The 22,061-nt window shown below is 39.8% G+C and overlaps 1 protein-coding gene across 1 annotated transcript in view; it reads right to left on the bottom strand.

Annotated features, from left to right (window-relative positions):
• The window catches only part of HYDIN (HYDIN axonemal central pair apparatus protein), a 340,954-nt gene that overhangs the window by 171,673 nt on the left and 147,220 nt on the right, over positions 1–22,061 (bottom strand). The window contains 2 exon segments of the mRNA XM_047079251.1: positions 1,337–1,610; positions 4,466–4,704. Coding sequence (XP_046935207.1) covers positions 1,337–1,610; positions 4,466–4,704 — 513 coding nt within the window.

Here is a 22,061-nt window from a genome sequence, read left to right as displayed (position 1 = left end):
CGTGCTATAGAAACCAATACTTCTTTGGATCCAAGAGGCCCAGATTTTTATAAAGTAGAAAGGACCTAGAGTGACATTATACCAGAATAGCTTACACTGAAGAGTATTCAGGTTTTGGATGTTAAAGAATTCAAGTCTCTTCTCAGTTATGTACTACCACATAGAAGAACATTCAGGGAAGCATTTAGCAAATCTTAAACTGAACTTAGAATCCCAGTTTCTCAGATTTAATGCCTTTAAAAATATGATCAGCTCCTGGTAACAACATTGTAAATGTGCTCCTGGGACAGCCTGTCAGTGTCTTGAGTTGAGGCGCTGCATTCTATCCATCTTTGCATCCTTACTGCCTAGCACAGTATTTGTCCTGTGGTATACACTCGGTAAAAGTTGGCTGAATCCCCGAATGACAGAAAGAAAGAGCATATGATGCACTCCCATGATGGGAAATGACCTTTTTGTTTTTGCACCGAGGATGGGTTTTACCTGAACATGTGCTGTGAAGAATCAATGCAAATGAAGTCAAGTGAACCTGCCACCCTAGAGGACCTAAGCTGTGGGCGAGCTTTCCCATCTTGTCTACTGGGAGACAAATTTCCATTGTTTCCTATCTCATGAGGAAAAATCCAGTACTACCTCCTAATTCAGTGACCCCAGCAGGAGCTCAAGGATGATCATTTCTCATCCATAAAGTCTGCACTAGTGAGGGAGAAGAGGCTCGTAAGTGATTTGGGAAGTTTCTTTTGTGCTTTTGATGGTTTCCAATTTCCATGAGGGAATAGGAGTAAATAGGCACACGTTTTGGAGCTGCTTAAATGTTTAAAGCAGAATGTTGATAATATAAATATGAGCAGGACATCCAAGTTGCTGAAGGTAACTCAGCTTTTTACTTGATACATAACAAGATGATGGTTATAAATAGGAAGCTGTTGTGTCAGGTTGAGGGGAAAGGGGCCAAGGATGTCCCAATACCTGGAGAGCAGAGGCAGCTGAGTGTCTCTAAAAACATCCTTTTTGAATAAATAGGAAATTAATATTGCTATGTGTTAAGAGGAGGTTTAGCTTTGGGTGAATGCTGGATGTCCCTCTGACCCTGGGGATGAGAACCTACTTTAAATGGTATTTTAGGGTTGGGATCATGGTAGCTGTAGAAACAAACAAAAAACTGAGCAGAGCCGAATCTTGGAAGCAATAGGTGCTGCCATGGTAACTCAGTGCTGTGTCAAAACCTTGAGAAAACTGCATCCTTTCTTCAGATAAATGTTAAGCGACTCTCCTTAGAAATACAGCAAAGATTTATTTAGGAGAAAAACGGCTTCTAAGGGTGCTGTCCTCTTACCCTGGGAGTAGCAGAATAGCCTTCAAGTATCACATCGATCGTCTGGTCTGGGTACAGCTCCATTCTGACTGGGTGGATCTGAAACACGGGGTTCTGTGGGGCCCCGGGCTCCTGGAAGTGCTGGGGTCGGGGCTGGCTCTTAGCAAGTCCCTTCTTAGCCAGGCCCTTCTTGCTCAGCTTGTTCTGTGGATGGAAATCTTCGTTCATCCAGAACAACTGTTGGACCCGACGTCCCTTGTTGGTCAACTTGAAGCGGTAATAATAGGTGTCCAGGCTGCAAAAGAGGAGGCAGGAATTGAGAGGGCTCAACTTGGGGTGTTCTGTTCAGCTCCACACCCTTGGGATTTTTCTCCTCTGTAAAGTATTTAAAAGGTAAGTAATGAAATACACTTTATTTTTAAAAATTTAGGAATGCTACATCATGATGCTATGAGGAGCTACCACAGTAAGGGAACGAGGTAGTATCTACTTATGGAGTCCACAGACTGGAGTCCAGTACCTGGGTTTGGTCCCTGAGTTTCCACCACCAGGGAAGTGATATATAAACACAGACACAGTATATGGAAAAATCACTCTAATTTATGATAAATGTTCTAAGGAGTGAAAGGAAAGTAAAATACCTACTGGAGGAGAAATATATTTCAAATTGTGTTGAGTATATTTCTACTGACTGAGTGAAATCTCTTGTGATGAGCTCAACTTGAAGGGAACTTGGAAGAGAAGCCAAGCATATCCTCCAAGCCTGACCAAAGCTCAAGGGGACTGTACCATGGACCAGAACATCACCTGGATTGGTCATTTTTCTCAGAGGAGTGCTTTAAAAATGCTATTTCATTCATCAAGTCATTTGTTCATTCATTCATCTATTCCATGAACATTTATTAAGAACCTCTTGATTGTCTGGCTCTTTTAAAGACACTGGGATTTCTGAGATCTTGGACTTGGTTCAAACATGATTTTGTTTGGAATTAAAACAAAACTGATTTATAAGTTTATTTAAATTTTTTTTTTCAGGGGGAAGACTCACCTTGGCACTGTTTTTTATTTTTAAAATCTTATTAGGCTTTGAGATTTCATCCCCTCTGTTCCTCATTAGAAATACCATCATATGCTAATAAGTAAGTTGAAGCATAAATAATAAATAAATAATAAGGAATATTTGCCGATTGTCAGGTGTAGCCATTTCTATCTAAATAGGTATTTACAGAGTATGCTTATTGGAGTAGTTTGACTTCATGGCTAAGTCCAGGCTTTGGGGAAATAATAAATATAATAATAAATAATATAAACATATAAATTATATGTGTAAATAATATATGATATATAATATAAATAATATAAACTGTAGGCAGTGTATCTGTCACTTGTACATAGTACATATTTCAATTGTCACAGCAATACAGTAATAATAAGTATGTTTGCTCTCATTTTATAGATAAAGAAATAGAAGCTCTGAAAATTTAAGGGAGTTGCCCAAAAATATGTAGTCAGAAAAGGTGGCATATGGGTATTTCTTCAGACCCTTATGATCAAAAGTTTGGCAAACTTTTTCTATAAAGGGATGAATAATAAATACGTAAGACTTCTTGGGCCACATGGTCTGTCACAACAACTCAACTCTCCACTGTAGTGTGAAAGAAGCCATAGAGAATGTATGTATAGGAATGGGCATGGCTTTATTCCTATAAAACTTTATTTATAGAAAAAGGCAGTGGGCTGCAGTTTGCCCACCCCTGCTTTTGATCATTCTTCTGGAGATTGCTGGCATCACGATTTTATGGCAAAAAGAATAACTATAGAGCTTAGCCAGAGGAAAACTTGGCAGCTAAAAGCTGCAGTTTGCTTCTACATTCACAGGAAACTATTAGCTAACCCTCCATTTCTAGGCGAGTGTCAGAATATCCTTTGGGGCTATTTGACACTATTTGTAGACTAAGGAGAACATGTAATTAAATCTGGCTTGCAGTACATTGTTTTCTATAATTATATTTGAGTGCACTTAACAAAGAAATTTGGAAATAGAAGCATGGTATGCAATGAAAAAATGCCCCAGCTTATGGCCAACAGATGGGTGGAGAGGAGTATTTTTATATCCAGTTGACACCCAAACTGTAATTGGATGTTTGTCTGAAAACATGTGCAATTCAACTATCTGACTTGCCTGTTACTTAATTCCTCCTGGTTAATGTATTTTCAATCAAGTGTCATGTGTTGTAGATGGAGCAGAGGAAAGGAGGTGTGGATGGGCTTTCGGGGAGGGCTCCCAACTGGTTTTTGTCAGGTACGTCCTCTCTAAGCACAGTGTCCATCTTGGTTTCATGAACTGTTACACCACAAGGCAGGAGCACCCCTCTGAGACCGGCTCACAGTACTGCAATAGACAGGCCAGATTCAACTGGCCCCAAGAATCAATGAGTGGCAGCCATGTGACTCCGATGAGGAGCCATGAATAACCCCCCAAATGTCTCCTCCACTGTTAGCATTCAAACCTCATACACTTTCAGAGACACACATTTAGGCTGTTCTGCTCAGAGACATCTATACTGTACCACCTTTTATTTAAATATTGAGATTCTCTAGCTTTTCAGGAGGAGCCAATTGCAAGCATCTCAGTTGTTGGTGCTTTGGTGGGGAGATGAGCAGAGGACATAAAACAAAACAAAACAAAATGACTGGCTCTGCAATACCAGATAATATACATTTGCAATAAATTTTCAACCTTCCTACTTACACTGTACTTAGGTCACCACCAAGTTATATCTGTATTTTCCACAGTCATGGAGAGGAATTAGCAATGTGTCAGATGGAATTAAAGAGGAGGAATCATGATCGAGATACTAAATTTGTCACAAAGAAGCCATTGTATGTTTGAAAGAAAAATGCACTTCTATAAATGTCTTCTCTGGAGCAGAGGGACACAGCTGGGAAAATGCAACTACACTGTGCCTAGGAAAGGTCCTCTTGTGGCTGATGTACCCATTTGGAGGGGGTAAAGTGAAGATGGGAAAAGGGAGGGGGGCTGAAGACATTAGTTCTATTTACTGAAAGTAATTTTTCAAAGTAGAGGTGATGCTCAGTTTATGAAACAGACGTAGTATCTGGAAGAATCAGTCCAGGGTATTTCCCTACCTGAAATGTGCTCCCAAATTGAGCTCTGGAGCAAAGGGCTTATCTGAAACAATGGTGGAACCAACTCCTGAAGCCTGGACAGGAATCCGGTAGGTGTTGCTATTTTCTATGCTCAAAATAACTGTGTCTTTGAATGTCAGTATGTCATTCAGGTTGGCTGTCAGCGTCAGCTGAAAATCAGTTTCCGGAGGAACCATGCCTTCATTGGGTTCAATTGTCCAAAGGGATTTTTTGTGTGCCTGCAACACAAGAGTACAAGTTAACAGTGAAGATATTCTTGGCTTTTCATTCTGCACATGTCAAAGCCCTCTATAGTTCAAATGACTGGCACTGCAGAACTGAACATCAGAGACAAACATTATTTTTTTGAATCAAAGCAGCTGGGTGTTTGTTGGCTTTTCTTTTTTTCAAAACGCAATGTGATTTTGAAGAGCAAACCTACAATTCTACTCTTGAATGCTCTGTGAAGATTCTTTACATCTCTTTCTCAAGATGACAGTCCAGTTCTCTAACAAGCTTATGCTAATTATCTGCTCTAATCTCCAAATTCTGAGATACCAGCAGAAGGTACAACATCCTTCCTGGAACTTGTAATTTTTAAAGCAAATGTTTTTCAAGTGCAAAGTGTCTATGATGTTATAGTGAGGATAAACAGCTTTCATTAATAAACACAATGTAGGAAGTCATCTTGATTTATATTATTTCATAATAATCAATGGAATTTTGTTTGCTAAAATTCCAAACTTATTTTGAAATATATGACAGGGCTAAATTCTAGAGTTGGAAGTGATGCCCACTAATCTGTTTCCTTTAACCATGTAGACCCTCATAGCTCATTCTTTACTCCCTAAAGTCTTTCTTTGGCCAAATGATACCTCTCAACAAAGCCTACCCTGCACATCACATTTTTAATTTCAAACCTTCCCTCAGTACTCCTGATCCCCTTTACCCTGTTCTGTTTTTTTCCCTTAGCACTTATCATCTTCTAACTTAGTGCACAATTAACTTATTTGTCATGCTTGTTTGTCTCCTTGCACTAGGATATATGCTCTCCATAGAAGGGATGTTTATGTTTTTTGTTCTTGTTTGTGTTCACTGATATATCCCCAGCACCTGCAACTATGCCCGGAACATAGTAGATGCTTAATAAATATATGACAAATGAATTAATGTATCTGCCTTTGATGTTAGAAAACTCAATTCTCATCTAAGGTAACTTACCCCAGATTTTAATACCTCAAATTGTTACATATCCCTTTCTTATGTAAAGTGGAGATATACTTTTTTTTGTACCTTCCACAACATTGGTATTTGGTCCACTCCCTTGGAGATAAATAGAATAAATTGAAGCTCCCTCTTTACTTAACAGCCCTTCAAATCCTGCATCCCACCTTTAGAAGAAAATCTCATATAGTACAATCAGGCTCCAAAGTTAAGATTTTGGTTAAGGTGTCAAGTCATAAAAAAATGACTAATGCTTATTTAATCTAAAAATATAAACTGTGCTTCCTTGATGGTAATTTATCTGTTTTTTCAGGCTGCTTTTAAGATTTTCTCTTTATGTTTAATTGTGTGTAGGGCAGGTTCTCCATATGGTATGTAGTTAGTTTATTTGCATATCCTTCTTGGAATTTGCTACTTTTCTAGAATCTGTGGTTTGGTATCTCTTATTTCTGAAAACTTCTCAGCTATTATCTGTTTAAATATTGTTTCTGCCTCATTTTCTTTCTCTTTTCCTTGAATGTATGTGACTTTTCTGATATGTCCTCTCTGTCTCTGCAGACTCCCATCTGCATTTTCCATTCTTTTGCTCTTTGTGTTTCATTTTGTATTTGTTCTGAGCTATCTTCCAGTTCACTAATTCTTTCTTCAGCTGTGTGCAAGTCACTTTTAAACACACCTATTATGTTCTTGCTTTCCCATGTAAACAACAAAAATGTGAGTCAGAAGAGGCTGGGGTAAAGGCACTTCAGGGACAGACACCTAAAGAACAAGATGCTTCTTCAGAGAAGAGGATATTGAAAACCTTTTATTGTAACATGCTTAACTTGAAGCATCTCAGTCACCCTAGATAATGACATCCAGCTGACCAAGAAGAGAAGAAAGAGGAGGGAGAGTCACATGCTGAGATTTTATGTACCAACCCTGGAAGTGTCACACATCACTTCTGCTACTTCCCCTGTAAACAACTCAGGCAGCCACCTTAGCTTCAAAAAAGGCTGAGAAATGTCATCTGGCTCTGAATCTAAGAGTAAAAGGGAACGGTTGTGGTGAACTGCTAGCTACTTGCTGTTAAAGCCGCCCTGATGGTTAAGTCTACTACCAGATCCTTAAGTCTTCCCCCAATTCCCTGGATCCCAGATTTTGGAAGGCAAAGAATTTACACCATCAGAACACAGAAGTGGGCACATAACTTGGCATTTCAACTCTTATGGGGATTGCAGACCTGGAGTTCCTATCTACCTGTTGTTAGGACAAATAGAAGGGCAGCAAGAAGAGAAAATAAGGAAGTTCTAGGCCAGATGATCTCAGCTGTTGGCCCTTGTTCCCAAATTAGTGGCCTTGGAGCCCTCTACATAGTTTTACTCATTTATGAGACCCAGCTTACAATTAAAACATAAATTGGTGCCATTTTTTTCCTTCTTTCAAAAAAAAAAAAAAGATTAGAGAGGGAGAGAGCCAAAGCATAAGAGACTCTTAAAAACTGAGAACAAACTGAGGGTTGATGGGGGGTGGGAGGGAGAGGAGGGTGGGTGATGGGTATTGAGGAGGGCACCTTCTGGAATGAGCACTGAGTGTTGTATGGAAACCAATTTGACAATAAATTTCATATTTAAAAAAAAAGCAAATGTCTTTCAGAAGAGGGTTCTGTCAATGTCATCTTTCCCTTATAACCATTTATTCTCCTCCCCTAGCCAGTAGCATAGGTCAGTCCTCTGTTCACAATGAAGATAGGGTGTCACCAGTATAAGTGCTATTTCAGGTCAGGGGACATTAGTTTTCAATGGATGGGTACCATTTCCATTCTGATTCCTGCTGACACAGGTTGGCAGCTCTGGAAAGAAGACACAAAGTTGCTCTCCAGGGCTGAATTGGTGAGTTTTCTTTTTGATGAAGGTTATTAATCAATGTTTGGCATAAAACCAGGCAGCAAAGTATATCATAGAATCCACGAACAAGGAACACTAAAACACCAACTGCTAAGGTACTGGACTGTCCTCACCCAAAGTCAACCTTTAAACTAGTTGCTCTAACACCCCTGTGTCTCTTTGCTATTTGACTTTTGGGGGATGTCCTTTGCTACTAGGAAGAACTTGGCATATGTGACATTTTCTGTTATTAGGTGACAAATTTGACAGAAAAGGAGTGGATGAATGATAATCAGCATAGCTATGGAGAACATTCCATAATCTTTCAAAACTACAATATAGTAAGACAACAACTGATGGAAATAGGTTAGGAGGGAGGGCTCTGAAGGAAAAGCGATGTGGGTTTAAGTCCCAGCTCCACTGGGTTCTGACTGTTGGGTCTTGGGCGTGTCACTTAACCATGGCTGGCCTCATCTGATGGGCTGGCTGGTCCCATCTGTAGCCTGGGACACCAACTGCACCTTCTGCATAGGACCGTGGTAATATTTAAATGAGGTAATGTGGGTAAAACTCAGAATAGTGTCTGACAAATAGAAAGTCCTAGCTACTATCATCATTTTACCAAAATATGAAATGCTCCACATGACGCATAATTATGGGCTCCATAGTATTTGCTAAATATATGGATTATAGAACTGAGAAAACAAAGATGGATGCTAAGAAAGCATATAACATACAATACTCTTGCCAGAAGAGAAGGAGCTTGTAAGGGTTTGTGGCAGGCAGAATTGCAAGTGGCCCCCAAGATGTTTATCTCCTGATGTATAGTTATCCTTCCCAGTTATTTAATCAAACACTAATCTATGTGCTGCTGTGAAGGGATTTTGCAGATAAAGTCAAGATCCTACATCCATTGACTTTAAGGTGGGGAGATTATCGTTAGTGGATCCGATGAGATTTTAGAAGTGACTGGGCTCTTCCTAGTCAAAAGACTTCAAGTGTGAGAGGGGCTATGGAAGGGACCACATGGCAGGGGGCTGTGGGTGTTTCAACAGCAGCTGAGTGCAGACCCTAGCTGGCAGCTAGCAAGAAAAAAGGGGGGGGGGCCTCAGTCTGTCACTGCAACGAAATAAATTCTGCCGACAACCTGAGGGGGCCTAGAAGTGAATCTTTCCCTAGTCAAGCCTCCTGAAGAGAATGCAGTTCTACCACTGCCTTGACTTCAGTGTTTTGAGAGCCTAACGAGAGGATCCAGCCAACTCATTGCCAGACTTCTGACCTATCGAAACTGAGATAATAGGGGATCCTGGGAAGATGGCGGCATAGGAGGACGCTGGGCTCACCGTGCGTCCTGCTGATCACTTAGATTCCACCTACATCTGCCTAAATAACCCAGAAAACCACCAGAAGACTAGCAGAATGGAGTCTCCAGAGCCAAGCCCAGACGAGAGGCCCACAGAAGAGGGTAGGAAGGGTGGAGAGGCTGTGCGCGCTCACCGACAGGTGGGAGGGAGCCGGGAGGAGGGGCGGCCTGCCGGCCAAGCAGAGCCCCCAAGTCTGGCTTGTAAAAGCGGAGGGGCCTGAGGGAGTGTGTTCTGACAGCAAGCGGGACTTGACATCTGGAAGGTTATAAGCTAACAGCTCTGCTCGGAGAACTGGAGGGCTGGAGGACAATGGGAGGGAGAGTTGTTGAGCCCCGGACGACAGAGCTCAGCTTGGCGGGGAACAAAGGCGCTCACCAACGCCATATCCCTCACCCATCCCCCAGCCAAAATCCCAAAGGGAACCAGTTCCTGCCAGGGAACTTGCTTGCACCGCACAAACACCCAACGCTATGCTTCTGCGGATCCATCCCTCCGGCGGGTCTGACTCCCTCCTGGTGCCACAGGGCCCCTCCCAAAGTGGAACTCCAAAGTAAAAGCGAGCTGAGCCTGCCCCTCCTGCCCCTGAGCACCTTGCCGATCCACCCCAGCTATTACCCCAGATCCCCAGCACCACAAGCCTGGCAGTGTGTTAGTAGCCCAGACGGGCCACGCCACCCCACAGTGAATCCTGCCCCTAGGAGAGGGGAAGAGAAGGTACACACCAATCAGACTGTGGCCCCAGCGGTGGGGTGGGGGCAGATATCGGGTCTGACTGCGGCCCCACCCACCAATGCAAGTTATTCAAGACAGCACAGGGGAAGTGCCCCACAGTCCCTCACCACTCCAGGGAATATCCAAAATGACGAAACGGAACAATTCCCCTCAGAAAAAAGTCCAGGAAATAACAACAGCTAATGAACTGACCAAAAATGATTTAAACAATATAACAGAAAGTGAATTTAGAATAATAGTCATAAAATTAATCGCTGGGCTTGAAAACAGTATAAAGAACAGCAGAGAATCTCTTGCTACAGAGATCAAGGGACTAAGGAACAGCCAGGAGGAACTAAAAAATGCTATCAATGAGTTGCAAAATAAATTGGAGACAACTAAGGCTCGGATTGAAGAAGCAGAGGAAAGAATCGGTGAACTAGAAGATAAAATTATGGAAAAAGAAGAAGCTGAGAAAAATAGAGATAAAAAAATCCAAGAGTATGAGGGGAAAATTAGAGAAATAAGTGATGCACTAAAGAGAAATAATATACGCATAATTGGTATTCCAGAGGAGGAAGAGAGAGGGAAAGGTGAAGGTGTATTTGAAGAAATAATAGCTGAGAACTTTCCGGATCAGGGGAAGGAAAAAGGCATTGAAATCCAAGAGGCACAGAGAACTCCCTTCAGACGTAATTTGAATCGATCTTCTGCACGACCTATCATAGTGAAACTGGCAAAATACAAGGATAAAGAGAAAATTCTGAAAGCAGCTAGAGATAAACGTGCTCTAACATATAAAGGGAGACCTATAAGACTTGTGACCGATCTCTCTACTGAAACTTGGCAGGCCAGAAAGGAATGGCAGCAGATCTTCAATGTGATGAACAGAAAAAATATGCAGCCAAGAATCCTTTATCCAGCAAGTCTGTCATTTAGAATAGAAGGAGAGATAAAGGTCTTCCCAAACAAACAAAAACTGAAGGAATTCGTCACCACTAAACCAGGCCTACAAGAGATCCTGAGGGGGATCCTGTGAGACAAAGTACCAGAGACATCACTACAAGCATGAAACCTACGGACATCACAATGACTCTAAAGCCATATCTTTCTATAATAACACTGAATGTAAATGGACTAAATGCGCCAACCAAAAGACATAGGGTATCAGAATGGATAAAAAAACAAGACCCATCTATTTGCTGTCTACAAGAGACTCATTTTAGACCTGAGGACACCTTCAGATCGAGAGTGAGGGGATGGAGAACTATTTATCATGCCACTGGAAGTCAAAAGAAAGCTGGAGTAGCCATACTTATATCAGACAAACTAGACTTTAAATTAAAGGCTGTAACAAGAGATGAAGAAGGGCATTATATAATAATCACAGGGTCTATCCATCAGGAAGAGCTAATAATTATACATGTCTATGCGCCGAATACAGGAGCCCACAAATATATAAAACAATTACTCACAAACATAAGCAACCTTATTGATAAGAATGTGGTCATTGCAGGGGACCTTAACACCCCACTTACAGAAATGGATAGATCATCTAGACACACGGTCAATAAAGAAACAAGGGCCCTGAATGATACATTGGATCAGATGGACTTAACAGATATATTTAGAACTCTGCATCCCAAAGCAACAGAATATACTTTCTTCTCGAGTGCACATGGAACATTCTCCAAGATAGATCACATACTGGGTCACAAAACAGCCCTTCATAAGTATACAAGAAGTGAGATCATACCATGCATACTTTCAGACCACAATGCTATGAAGCTTGAAATCAACCACAGGAAAAAATCTGGAAAACCTCCAAAAGCATGGAGGTTAAAGAACACCCTACTAAAGACTGAATGGGTCAACTAGGCAATTAGAGAAGAAATTAAAAAATATATGTAAACAAATGAAAATGAAAATACGACAATCTAAACACTTTGGGAAGGCAGCGAAGGCAATCCTGAGAGCAAAATACATTGCAATCCAGGCCTATCTCAAGAAACAAGAAAAATCCCAAATACAAACTCTAACAGAACACCTAAAGGAAATAGAAGCAGAACAGCAAAGACACCCCAAACCCAGCAGAAGAAGAGAAATAATAAAGATCAGAGCAGAAATAAACAATACAGAATCTAAAAAAACTGTACAACAGATCAATGAAACCAGGAGTTGGTTTTTTGAAAAAATAAACAAAATTGATAAACCTCTAGCCAGGCTTCTCAAAAAGAAAAGGGAGATGACCCAAATAGATAAAATCATGAATGAAAATGGAATGATTACAACAGATCCCTCAGAGATACAAGCAATTATCAGGGAATACTATGAAAAATTATATGCCAACAAACTGGACAACCTGGAAGAAATGGACAAATTCCTAAACACCCACACGCTTCCAAAACTCAATCAGGAGGAAATAGAAAGCTTGAACAGACCCATAACCAGCAAAGAAATTGAATCAGTCATCAAAAATATCCCAACAAATAAGAGTCCAGGACCAGATGGCTTCCCAGGGGAGTTCTACCAGACGAAAGCAGAGATAATACCTATCCTTCTCAAGCTATTCCAAAACATAGAAAGGGAAGGAAAACTTCCAGACTCATTTTATGAAGCCAGTATTACTTTGATTCCTAAACCAGACAGAGACCTAGTAAAAAAAGAGAACTACAGGCCAATATCCCTGATGAATATGGATGCAAAAATTCTCAATAAGATACTAGCAAATCGAATTCAAAAGCATATAAAAAGAATTATTCACCATGATCAAGTGGGATTCATTCCTGGGCTGCAGGGCTGGTTCAACATTCACAAATCAATCAATGTGATACATCACATTAATAAAAGAAAAGATAAGAACCATATGATCCTGTCAATCGATGCAGAAAAGGCCTTTGACAAAATTCAGCAACATTTCTTAATAAAATCGCTCGAGAAAGTCGGGATAGAAGGAACATACTTAAACATCATAAAAGCCATTTATGAAAAGCCCACAGCTAACATCATCCTCAATGGGGAAAAACTGAGAGCTTTTTCCCTGAGATCAGGGACATGACAGGGATGCCCACTCTCACCGCTGTTGTTTAACATAGTGTTGGAAGTACTAGCATCAGCAATCAGACAACAAAAGGAAATCAAAGGCATCAAAATTGGCAAAGATGAAGGTAAGCTTTCACTTTTTGCAGATGACATGATATTATACATGGAAAATCCAATAGACTCCACCAGAAGTCTGCTAGAACTGATACATGAATTTAGCAAAGTTGCAGGATACAAAATCAAAGTACTGAAATCAGTTGCATTCTTATACACTAATAATGAAGCCACAGAAAGACAAATAAAGAAACTGATCCCATTCACAATTGCACCAAGAAGCATAAAATACCTAGGAATAAATCTAACCAAAGATGTACAAGATCTGTATGCTGAAAACTATAGAAAGCTTAGGAAGGAAATTGAAGAAGATATAAAGAAATGGAAAAACATTCCATGCTCATGGATTGGAAGAATAAATATTGTCAAAATGTCAATACTACCCAAAGCTATCTACACATTCAATGCAATCCCAATCAAAATTGCACCAGCATTCTTCTCAAAACTAGAATGAGCAATCCTAAAATTCATATGGAACCACAAAAGGCCCCGAATAGCCAAGGTAATTTTGAAGAAGAAGATCAAAGCAGGAGGCATCACAATACCAGACTTTAGCCTCTACTACAAAGCTGTAATCATCAAGACAGCATGGTATTGGCACAAAAACAGATACATAGACCGATGGAATAGAATAGAAACCCCAGAATTAGACCCACAAAAGTATGGCCAACTAATCTTTGACGAAGCAGGAAAGAACATCCAATGGAAAAAAGACAGTCTCTTTAACAAATGGTGCTGGGAGAACTGGACAGCAACATGCAGAAGGTTGAAACTAGTCCACTTTCTCACACCATTCACAAAAATGAACTCAAAATGGATAAAGGACCTGAATGTGAGACAGGAAACCATCAAAACCCTAGAGAAGAAAGCAGGAAAAGACCTCTCTGACCTCAGCCATAGCAATTTCTTACCTGACACATCCTTAAAGGCAAGGGAATTAAAAGCAAAAATGAACTATTGGGACCTTATGAAGATAAAATCTTCTGCACAGCAAAGGAAACAACCAACAAAACTAAAAGGCAACCAACAGAATGGGAAAAGATATTTGCAAATGACATATCGGACAAAGGGCTAGTATCCAAAATCTATAAAGAGCTCACCAAACTCCACACCCAAAAAACAAATAACCCAGTGAAGAAATGGGCAGAAAACATGAGTAGACACTTCCCTAAAGAAGACATCCGGATGGCCAACAGGCACATGAAAAGATGCTCAACGTCGCTCCTCATCAGGGAAATACAAATCAAAACCACACCATATATCACCTCACGCCAGTCAGAGTGGCCAAAATGAACAAATCAGGAGACTATAGATGCTGGCGAGGATGTGGAGAAATGGGAACCCTCTTGCACTGTTGGTGGGAATGCAAATTGGTGCAGCCACTCTGGAAAACAGTGTGAAGGTTCTTCAAAAAATTAAAAATAGACCTACCCTATGACCCAGCAATAGCACTGCTAGGAATTTACCCAAGGGATACAGGAGTACTGATGCACAGGGGCACTTGTACCCCAATGTTTATAGCAGCACTCTCAACAATAGCCAAATTATGGAAAAAGCCTAAATGTCCATCAACTGATGAATGGATAAAGAAATTGTGGTTTATATACACAATGGAGTACTACGTGGCAATGAGAAAGAATGAAATATGGCCCTTTGTAGCAACGTGGATGGAACTGGAGAGTGTGATGCTAAGTGAAATAAGCCATGCAGAGAAACACAGATACCATATGGTTTCACTCTTATGTGGATCCTGAGAAACTTAACAGAAACCCATGGGGGAGGGGAAGGGAAAAAAAAAAAGAGGTTAGAATGGAAGAGAGCCAAAGCATAAGAGACTCTTAAAAACTGAGAACAAACTGAGGGTTGATGGGGGGTGGGAGAGAGGGAAGGGTGGGTGATGGGTATTGAGGAGGGCACCTTTTGGGATGAGCAATGGGTGTTGTATGGAAACCAATTTGACAGTAAACTTCATATATTGAAGAAAAAGAAACTGAGATAATAAATCTGTCTGTGTTAAGCCACTAAGTTTGTGGTAATTTGTTACACAGCAATAGAAAACTAATACGGGGTTTCACATATTTGTTCAAAAGATGATAAAAATGAGCTTTCCTAAGCCTTCCAGCAAAACTTTAGCAACAGCTGCCTCTGTTTGTTTTTCTGTGAATTGGGGGGTAAAAAGCCAGAGCCCATGAACAATGCATACAGAAGGTTAGCACAAGCAAGTGCATACAACCATGAGAGATGGAGAGATGGTAATCTTTTGCAATTCAGAATCCCATGCCCTCTGGTGATTAGTGCCATGCCCTGAGGTTTCACATGTCCAAAGATAACATTTGCTTTTTATTTGACAATAGGGCACCAGTGCACTTCTTAGGCAGCGCTCAGCTCCCAAGGTAATACAGCTGGAGCTTTTGTAAGTTTCCTTATGGTGTATTTAATATTTGCCATGAAAGACAGAAATGCATGCTATTGTTTGCACATGTCATTTCAATAATAAATGAGAGTGAATATACTTAGGCAGACCTCCTGTTCCACCGTGCTAATGACCATGAAGCTTGAAGAAAATTGTGCACTTTCTTCAGAATGATTTGTTTGCCAGTTGAAATCTGCAAGAATTTCCTTCCATGGAATGAGGAGACACAAATAACAACAGGAACCAGTGTGCAGAGCTAGGGGTTTCTTTGGATTAATACTATTATCTCAGCGGACGATCAGTTTTTTGTGGAACAAGAACAATGAACAGTCACCAAGGCCTTTCTCCTTTTCGACTGCTAAATGGTATCTCGAGTCATTTGATTCTCTTCCCTGAAGTGAGTGACTTTGCTAGTTAAGACAATTAACTGGAAATTAGGGGAGGAAGTATAAAAGACATGATGCCAGAGCTTTACAAAAGAGGCAGTAGAGGGTAATGTTTAAAAGAGTGGGCTTTGAAGTCACATGACCTGGTGGTCAGCTGTGGACTCTGCCATTGGTAGCCAGGTGATCCAGGATTAAAATCTAGGTTTCAGTCTCTTCATCTTTTAAATGTGCTGCTTGAAGATGAAATAAAAGGGGTGCCAAGCATCTAGCACTTTGTCTATCACAGAGTAAATTCTCAATAAATGGTGGATATTATTAATGTTACCTATCAAAAGTTCACTTCCAGTTCTCCTTCCTGCGTGTGCCCTCCCCAATACATATTATTGACATGGTTCTTTTTTTTTTTAATTTTTTTTTTCAACGTTTATTTATTTTTGGGACAGAGAGAGACAGAGCATGAACGGGGGAGGGGCAGAGAGAGAGGGAGACACAGAATCGGAAACAGGCTCCAGGCTCCGAGCCATCAGCCCAGAGCCTGACGCGGGGCTCGAACTCACGGATCGCGAGATCGTGACCTGGCTGAAGTCGGACGCTTAACCGACTGCGCCACCCAGGCGCCCCGACATGGTTCTTTTTCACAGGCCTGATCCTGTTCCTCTCCTGCTGAAGACACCGGAGGGCTCTCCAAAGTCTGGACCAGTGATGTTGAATTCTTTATCCCTTTGAGAATGCTATGGAATTCTCATACACGCGCGTGTGTGCACGTGCACGCGCGCGCGCGCACACACACACACACACACTTCTTCCTAAATGTTACGTATAATTTCCAGGGCTCATGGTGGATATTTGTCACTTTTTCTGTTTGAAACATGGCGGCCTGCAATCAAGACTGGTATATCAGACAGGAGGCTTTGGTCTGGAGAATCTATTCCAAATTCTTCAGGAAAGGGCCCCAATGCACTTCTCCAGGCTTACTTCCTAGGCACTGTCAATTTCCAACATGCACCCTTGGCTTCGGCCACACCAGCTCACTCACCCTTCCCAAGTGTACTGTACTCAACATTGCATTTAACTAGGCTACACTCTGGAAATGAACACTCCATTTCCCTGACTTCCTCCTCCTTATCCTTCAAGTCTCTACTCAAATGTTTTACCTACGAACATTTTAAATTTTATATTGGAATTAATCACTTCCTCCCCTGTGATTACATATCATAGCACAGTGCATTGTAGTACTGTATAGGTTGTGGATTCATTTCTGTGTTTTGAGATTGTAAACTCTTCGAAGAAAGAGACAATTCTATATGCTTTTATGCCTCTAGATACAGTTAGCACAGTACCAAGAAGGGGAAGGGTATTCAAAAAATATTTTTTGGTCAATAAATACATGAAAAATGTTCAGCCTTACCTGTAAGCCAAAGAAACACTAACAATACAACATTTTTTTCATCTGTCAGATTTGGCAAGAACAAATAAACTTCTGGCAAGGGTCTGGGAGAGGGTGACATTCTTCAACTCTGTTGGGGATGGGCCATAAACTGGTATACCTTTTCTGGGAGATAATTTCATGCTATATCAAGATTTTTAGTTGTGTTCATGCCATATGACCCAGGAAATGCATTATTAGAAGTCTACTCTAAGGAAACAGGAATGTGATCAGCAATTAGGACATGAGCATTGTTTACAGTGGTGAAAAACTGAAAACTACCAATAGGGGATTAATTAAATCAACTGTGGTAGAGCCAAGTGATGCAATAAAATCAGTCACTGAAAATGATCTGAACATGGATATTTCTTAATAATTCACATCAAAAGCGACTACACTACAGTGTTGAATAAAAATAGCTGGTAGTTAAATAGTATTATCACATGGGAGGGGGTAAGAATGCACAAACGCACATACACAGTAACGTTTCAGAAGATATACATCAAAAGTTTAACAGTGGTTATACGCATGGTGGCACTATGAGTGATTTTTTTCTTCCTCCATGTGTTCTATAAGGATAAAGTCAATTGAATAACAAGAAGACACACACTAATACTTACTGAATAAAGAACTCATCCTAAAAGGATATGTTCACTCTCTTTAGAGTCCATTTAATTTTAACTTTGTTTTCTCTCTTGCTTCCATTTCATTCCCAGTTCCTTTCTTTCTAAGAAGTTTTTCTTTGTAAATAAATAATACATGTACACAGTATAAAATTCAGATGAGTATAAGGGAAAAGAGTCTCTTTCTTTCCTGTCTGTTCATGGCCACTAGCTGCCATCCCAAGAGGCAGCCAATGTTACTGGTTTTCTGCATATCTTTCCAGACATACTTCATGACTTAAAAAAAAGCATATTTGCACATGTACTACTTTTTCTTACACAAATAGTAGCATACTATAATACTGTCCTGCAGTATGACTTAAATTTGTAAGTGCTATTTTTATGAAATGTATACCTACAAATAATTTGCAAAGTCAAATGGTTCTAAAAAAAAAAACATATGAAAAGCAGTAGTCCCTTGAACCCACTCTCCCACCCTTCCCCATTAGTTCCATGGTTGTCCATTAAGTGGAAGCAACCACTGTCAATTCTATTTGCATTTTTCTTTTGATGTTTGCCTTCCTCTCATCTACTGCTACTTCTTAATTTTTCAGTTTGAGCATTATCAATTTACTCCTCTCTATAGGAGACAATGACAGCTCTCTTCTCTCCCTCTTTCCCGTCCCTTTCTTTCTCTCCTTTACTTTCTTCTCCCCATCCTCTCAATATAGTTAAAACCTATTTTCTGGTGAGAATCTATACCAGTATGGGAATGCAAATACTATTCACGGCTGAGCCATGAAAGCATACTATGATTGCAATTTCTTTCTTGTACAACTTTTATTTTCTAAGGAATTATTGCCTTGTATTTGCTTGTTTTTTAAATGTATCTATCATGGACTCGCCCCCAAACTCTCAATCAAAGGAGTAAATATCCTCTCAATAGATTCAGAAACATCAGATTTTCTATCAGTTCCATTTTCTTAGAGACAAATCTCTCCTGACCCATCTGTTCTGCAATTTCCTTCTGGACTGGCTGCTCTCTGGGCCTGCAGTACAGCTGGCTTCCTAAGAAGGCCATGCAGCATCCTGTGCATTCCTTGAGCTTCTCTCCTGTGTCTGAGCCCCTGTATCCTGGATCTCGTTTCCCTCACTTTGGTGGGGAACATTCTTCAGTACCTTCCCAAGAAAGGATTCATGGGAGGTAAATTTTTTGAGATCTTGCATCTCTAAAATGTCATCATTCTATCCCTGTGCTTGATTAGTCTTTGGGCTGGATGATGAATTCAAGAATAAGATTTATTTTCCTTCAAAGTCTTTTTTTTTTCTCTCCCAGTGTTGCTCTCTAGAAGTTTGATGCCACTCTGATTCCTGATTTGTTTTTTGACCACTAATTTTTTCCATCTGGAATTTAATGATGTGTCTTCACATGGGCCTATTTTCATCAATTATGCAGTGTATTTGATGACTCTTTTCCATAAATCCCTCTCTGTTAGTTCTGGATATATTCTTTGAATTATTTCCTGTATAATCTCCTGACCTCCATTTTTTCATTTGTTCTTTCTAGAACTGCTTATTTGCATCTTTGAACTGCTGAACACATTATCTAATTTTCTAATCTTTCTCCCCTCATTTCTAGCTTTTTCTCATGTTGTTCTACTCTCTGATAGCTTCTCAATTTTATTTTCGATTCTTTTATCAAAATTTTAATTTACGTGATTGTATTTTTAACTTTTATGAGCACACTTTTGTTGCTCTTTTTTTTAAACTAACATCCTGTTCTTGTTCATGGGCGCAAAGTCATAGTCATCTTTTATTTTCCTGAGATTCTTCTCACTGTATTGCCTTTGTTTCCTCCAAGTTCTCTATTTTATGTTTTCTAGTTTCTTGCTTCTGCATTACAGGCTTTCTTGGTGCAGCTTAAAGTTAAGTACTTACATTTAAGAGTGAAGCACTAAAACTGTTATGTGCTTGGGAAGCAGTCAGCTAAGGGCCCCAGATATTTTAGAGCCCAACTATCAGTTTATTTCTGCCTTTCCTTGTGGCTGGTGAAATTGCCCTGAGAATATTCCAAACTTCTGCCCATGTTCTGGGGATTGAGGGAGAAGGGGATTGGAGCACTACCTTTCAGTATTAAGACTTTCTTGTAGTCCTCTTATTTCCACACTGGCATCCTGCTCTCAGCAATGCCTGAGAAGTCAGCAGCCAGTTTACTAATATTCCTTTTAAGATAAACTGTCTTTTTGTTTCTGGCTACCTTTAATATCTACTCTTTGGTCTTAAGTAATCTTACTATATTGTGTTTAGATGTGGTTTTCTTTATATTTATCTTGCTTTCTGTTTATAATGCTTTTTAAATCTGGTTTTATGTCCTGGCCATTATCTCTTCTGCTCCATTCTCTTCTCTCCTTCTGGTACTCCAATAACTATACTCCTTGTGTGTATTTGTTTGTTTGACCAACTCTTCTACATTTTTCATCCTTTTATCTCTCTGCATTGAATTTTGGGTAGTTTCTTCTGACCTATCTTCCACTTCCACAATTCTCTCTTCATCTATATCTAATAGGCCATTAAACCCATTTATTGAGTCCCTAATTTCAATTGTATTTTTTAGGTCTTCATTTCTATTCGTTCTCTTTTATACTTTGCATATCTCTACCAAAGTTTTAAATTTTGCCTTTTAGTTCCTGGAGCGCATTAAGTATATTGTAGTTTTCTATTCAGTAGTCTTATCTCCTTGTATGCCTGGTTATTTTAAAATTAACTGTTGGATGCTGTACACAAAAACTGTAGATACACAAAATACTTTGAATCTTAAAATAATGTTTTCTTTCTTTGATGAGAGTAATATATATTTGCCTCTAGGAAAGATGTGGGGAGAACTAGCATTTCTAGATGTCCTTTACCAGTTTTAAAATGAGGATCTGTACTACTTTACCTTTGTTCCCAGGGTGTAGCTTTTCAGAGTCCTACCCGAAAGGCTGAGAGTTTTACCAAGTATGTCCTCCAATTTTTATCTCTTTAGCCAGTCCTGATTTCAATTTTTATTTTCATAGGCCAGTGACTTTTATGAATGTTCTTTTCAGTTTTCTTTTTTTTTTTTTTTTAAGATTTCGTTTTTAAGTAATCTCTACACCCAACATGGGCCTCAAACTCACAACCCCAAGATCAAGAGTTGTACACTCTACTAACTGAGCCATCCAGGTGCCCTTCTTTTCAGTTTTTCAACCTCTGCTGGAACTACATAGGAAAAAATAGTACCAAATGCTGAGCATATATCTCTTTGTTTCCTGTTTCTTTTTGTCACTGGTTTTGTTGCTCTCTAATTCCTTTAAATTCACAATTTTTTATGTTTTGCTAAGATTTTCTCCTCATTCTTAGAGGGAAGTAGTTTGGCATAATAGATTGAATAGGAAGCACTTGGTCACTGATCTGCTGAGACTTACTAGGGGTCAAATAATAGCCCTACCTCTTGATTTCCCTGTTTGTGGGGGAAAAAGTCTATAAGAATTTTAAGGCCAGCTAAGTTTGGTTGCATGAGGAAAGCAGGTATACATAATTTACATTGCTTTTAAGTAATATGTACCAAGAATCTTTTCAGGCTACTAGGATATATCTTTGAACAAGGACTTTAATGTTCTTTCTGAAAGTCATTGCCTTCTCAAAACTCAGTGAAAGGTGTCAGATCAAACACAAGGCATGAAGATAGTTAAGTAAAAGGAAAGAAGACAGCTCCTGAGCATGTAGACATGATTTACACAGGTTCCAGGGAGCATCTATACAATTAAATGAATAAATAAGCTCCAAGGATATAGAGAATCAGAAAAGTATTGAAGTTGACATTTCTAAATAGAAACTTATTTTCTTTCTTTTTTTTTTTTAATTTTTTTTTTTCTCAACGTCTATCTATCTCTGGGACAGAGAGAGACAGAGCATGAACGGGGGAGGGGCAGAGAGAGAGGGAGACACAGAATCAGAAACAGGCTCCGAGCCATCAGCCCAGAGCCTGACGCGGGGCTCGAACTCACGGAGTGCGAGATCGTGACCTGGCTGAAGCCGGACGCCCAACCGACTGCGCCACCCAGGCGCCCCTAGAAACTTATTTTCTAATAAACCTTTTCTTTGATGTGGAAGAACATATATTTATTCATTAATACAAATATTTTCTACTTTACAAGGTGGCTTCATGTCAAAAATTTAGAGAACCAAGCAAAGAGTGAGGAAAAAGGCGGCATCAGATCTACCATTTCATAGAGCTCTGTACTATATGGATCAGTTAGTTTGAATCCTTAGGTCCTCTGAGTGTACCTTATTTGTTTTTTTCTTTTTTATCTAAGGAAAAATATATAAAATATCTTAAGATATAGTGTCATAAAGATTTAAGTCTTACCACAAGTCATTTCACCTAGATGTTTTTGTCTCTCAACATTAATAGTCAAAGCTAGCATT

This window comes from Lynx rufus, unplaced genomic scaffold, assembly GCF_022079265.1.
Source record: "Lynx rufus isolate CCGP_SWC_20201006 ecotype Redwood Valley unplaced genomic scaffold, mLynRuf1.p SCAF_16, whole genome shotgun sequence".
Classification (NCBI taxonomy): Eukaryota; Metazoa; Chordata; class Mammalia; order Carnivora; family Felidae; genus Lynx; species Lynx rufus.
This window is presented reverse-complemented; position numbering and strand designations above follow the sequence as displayed.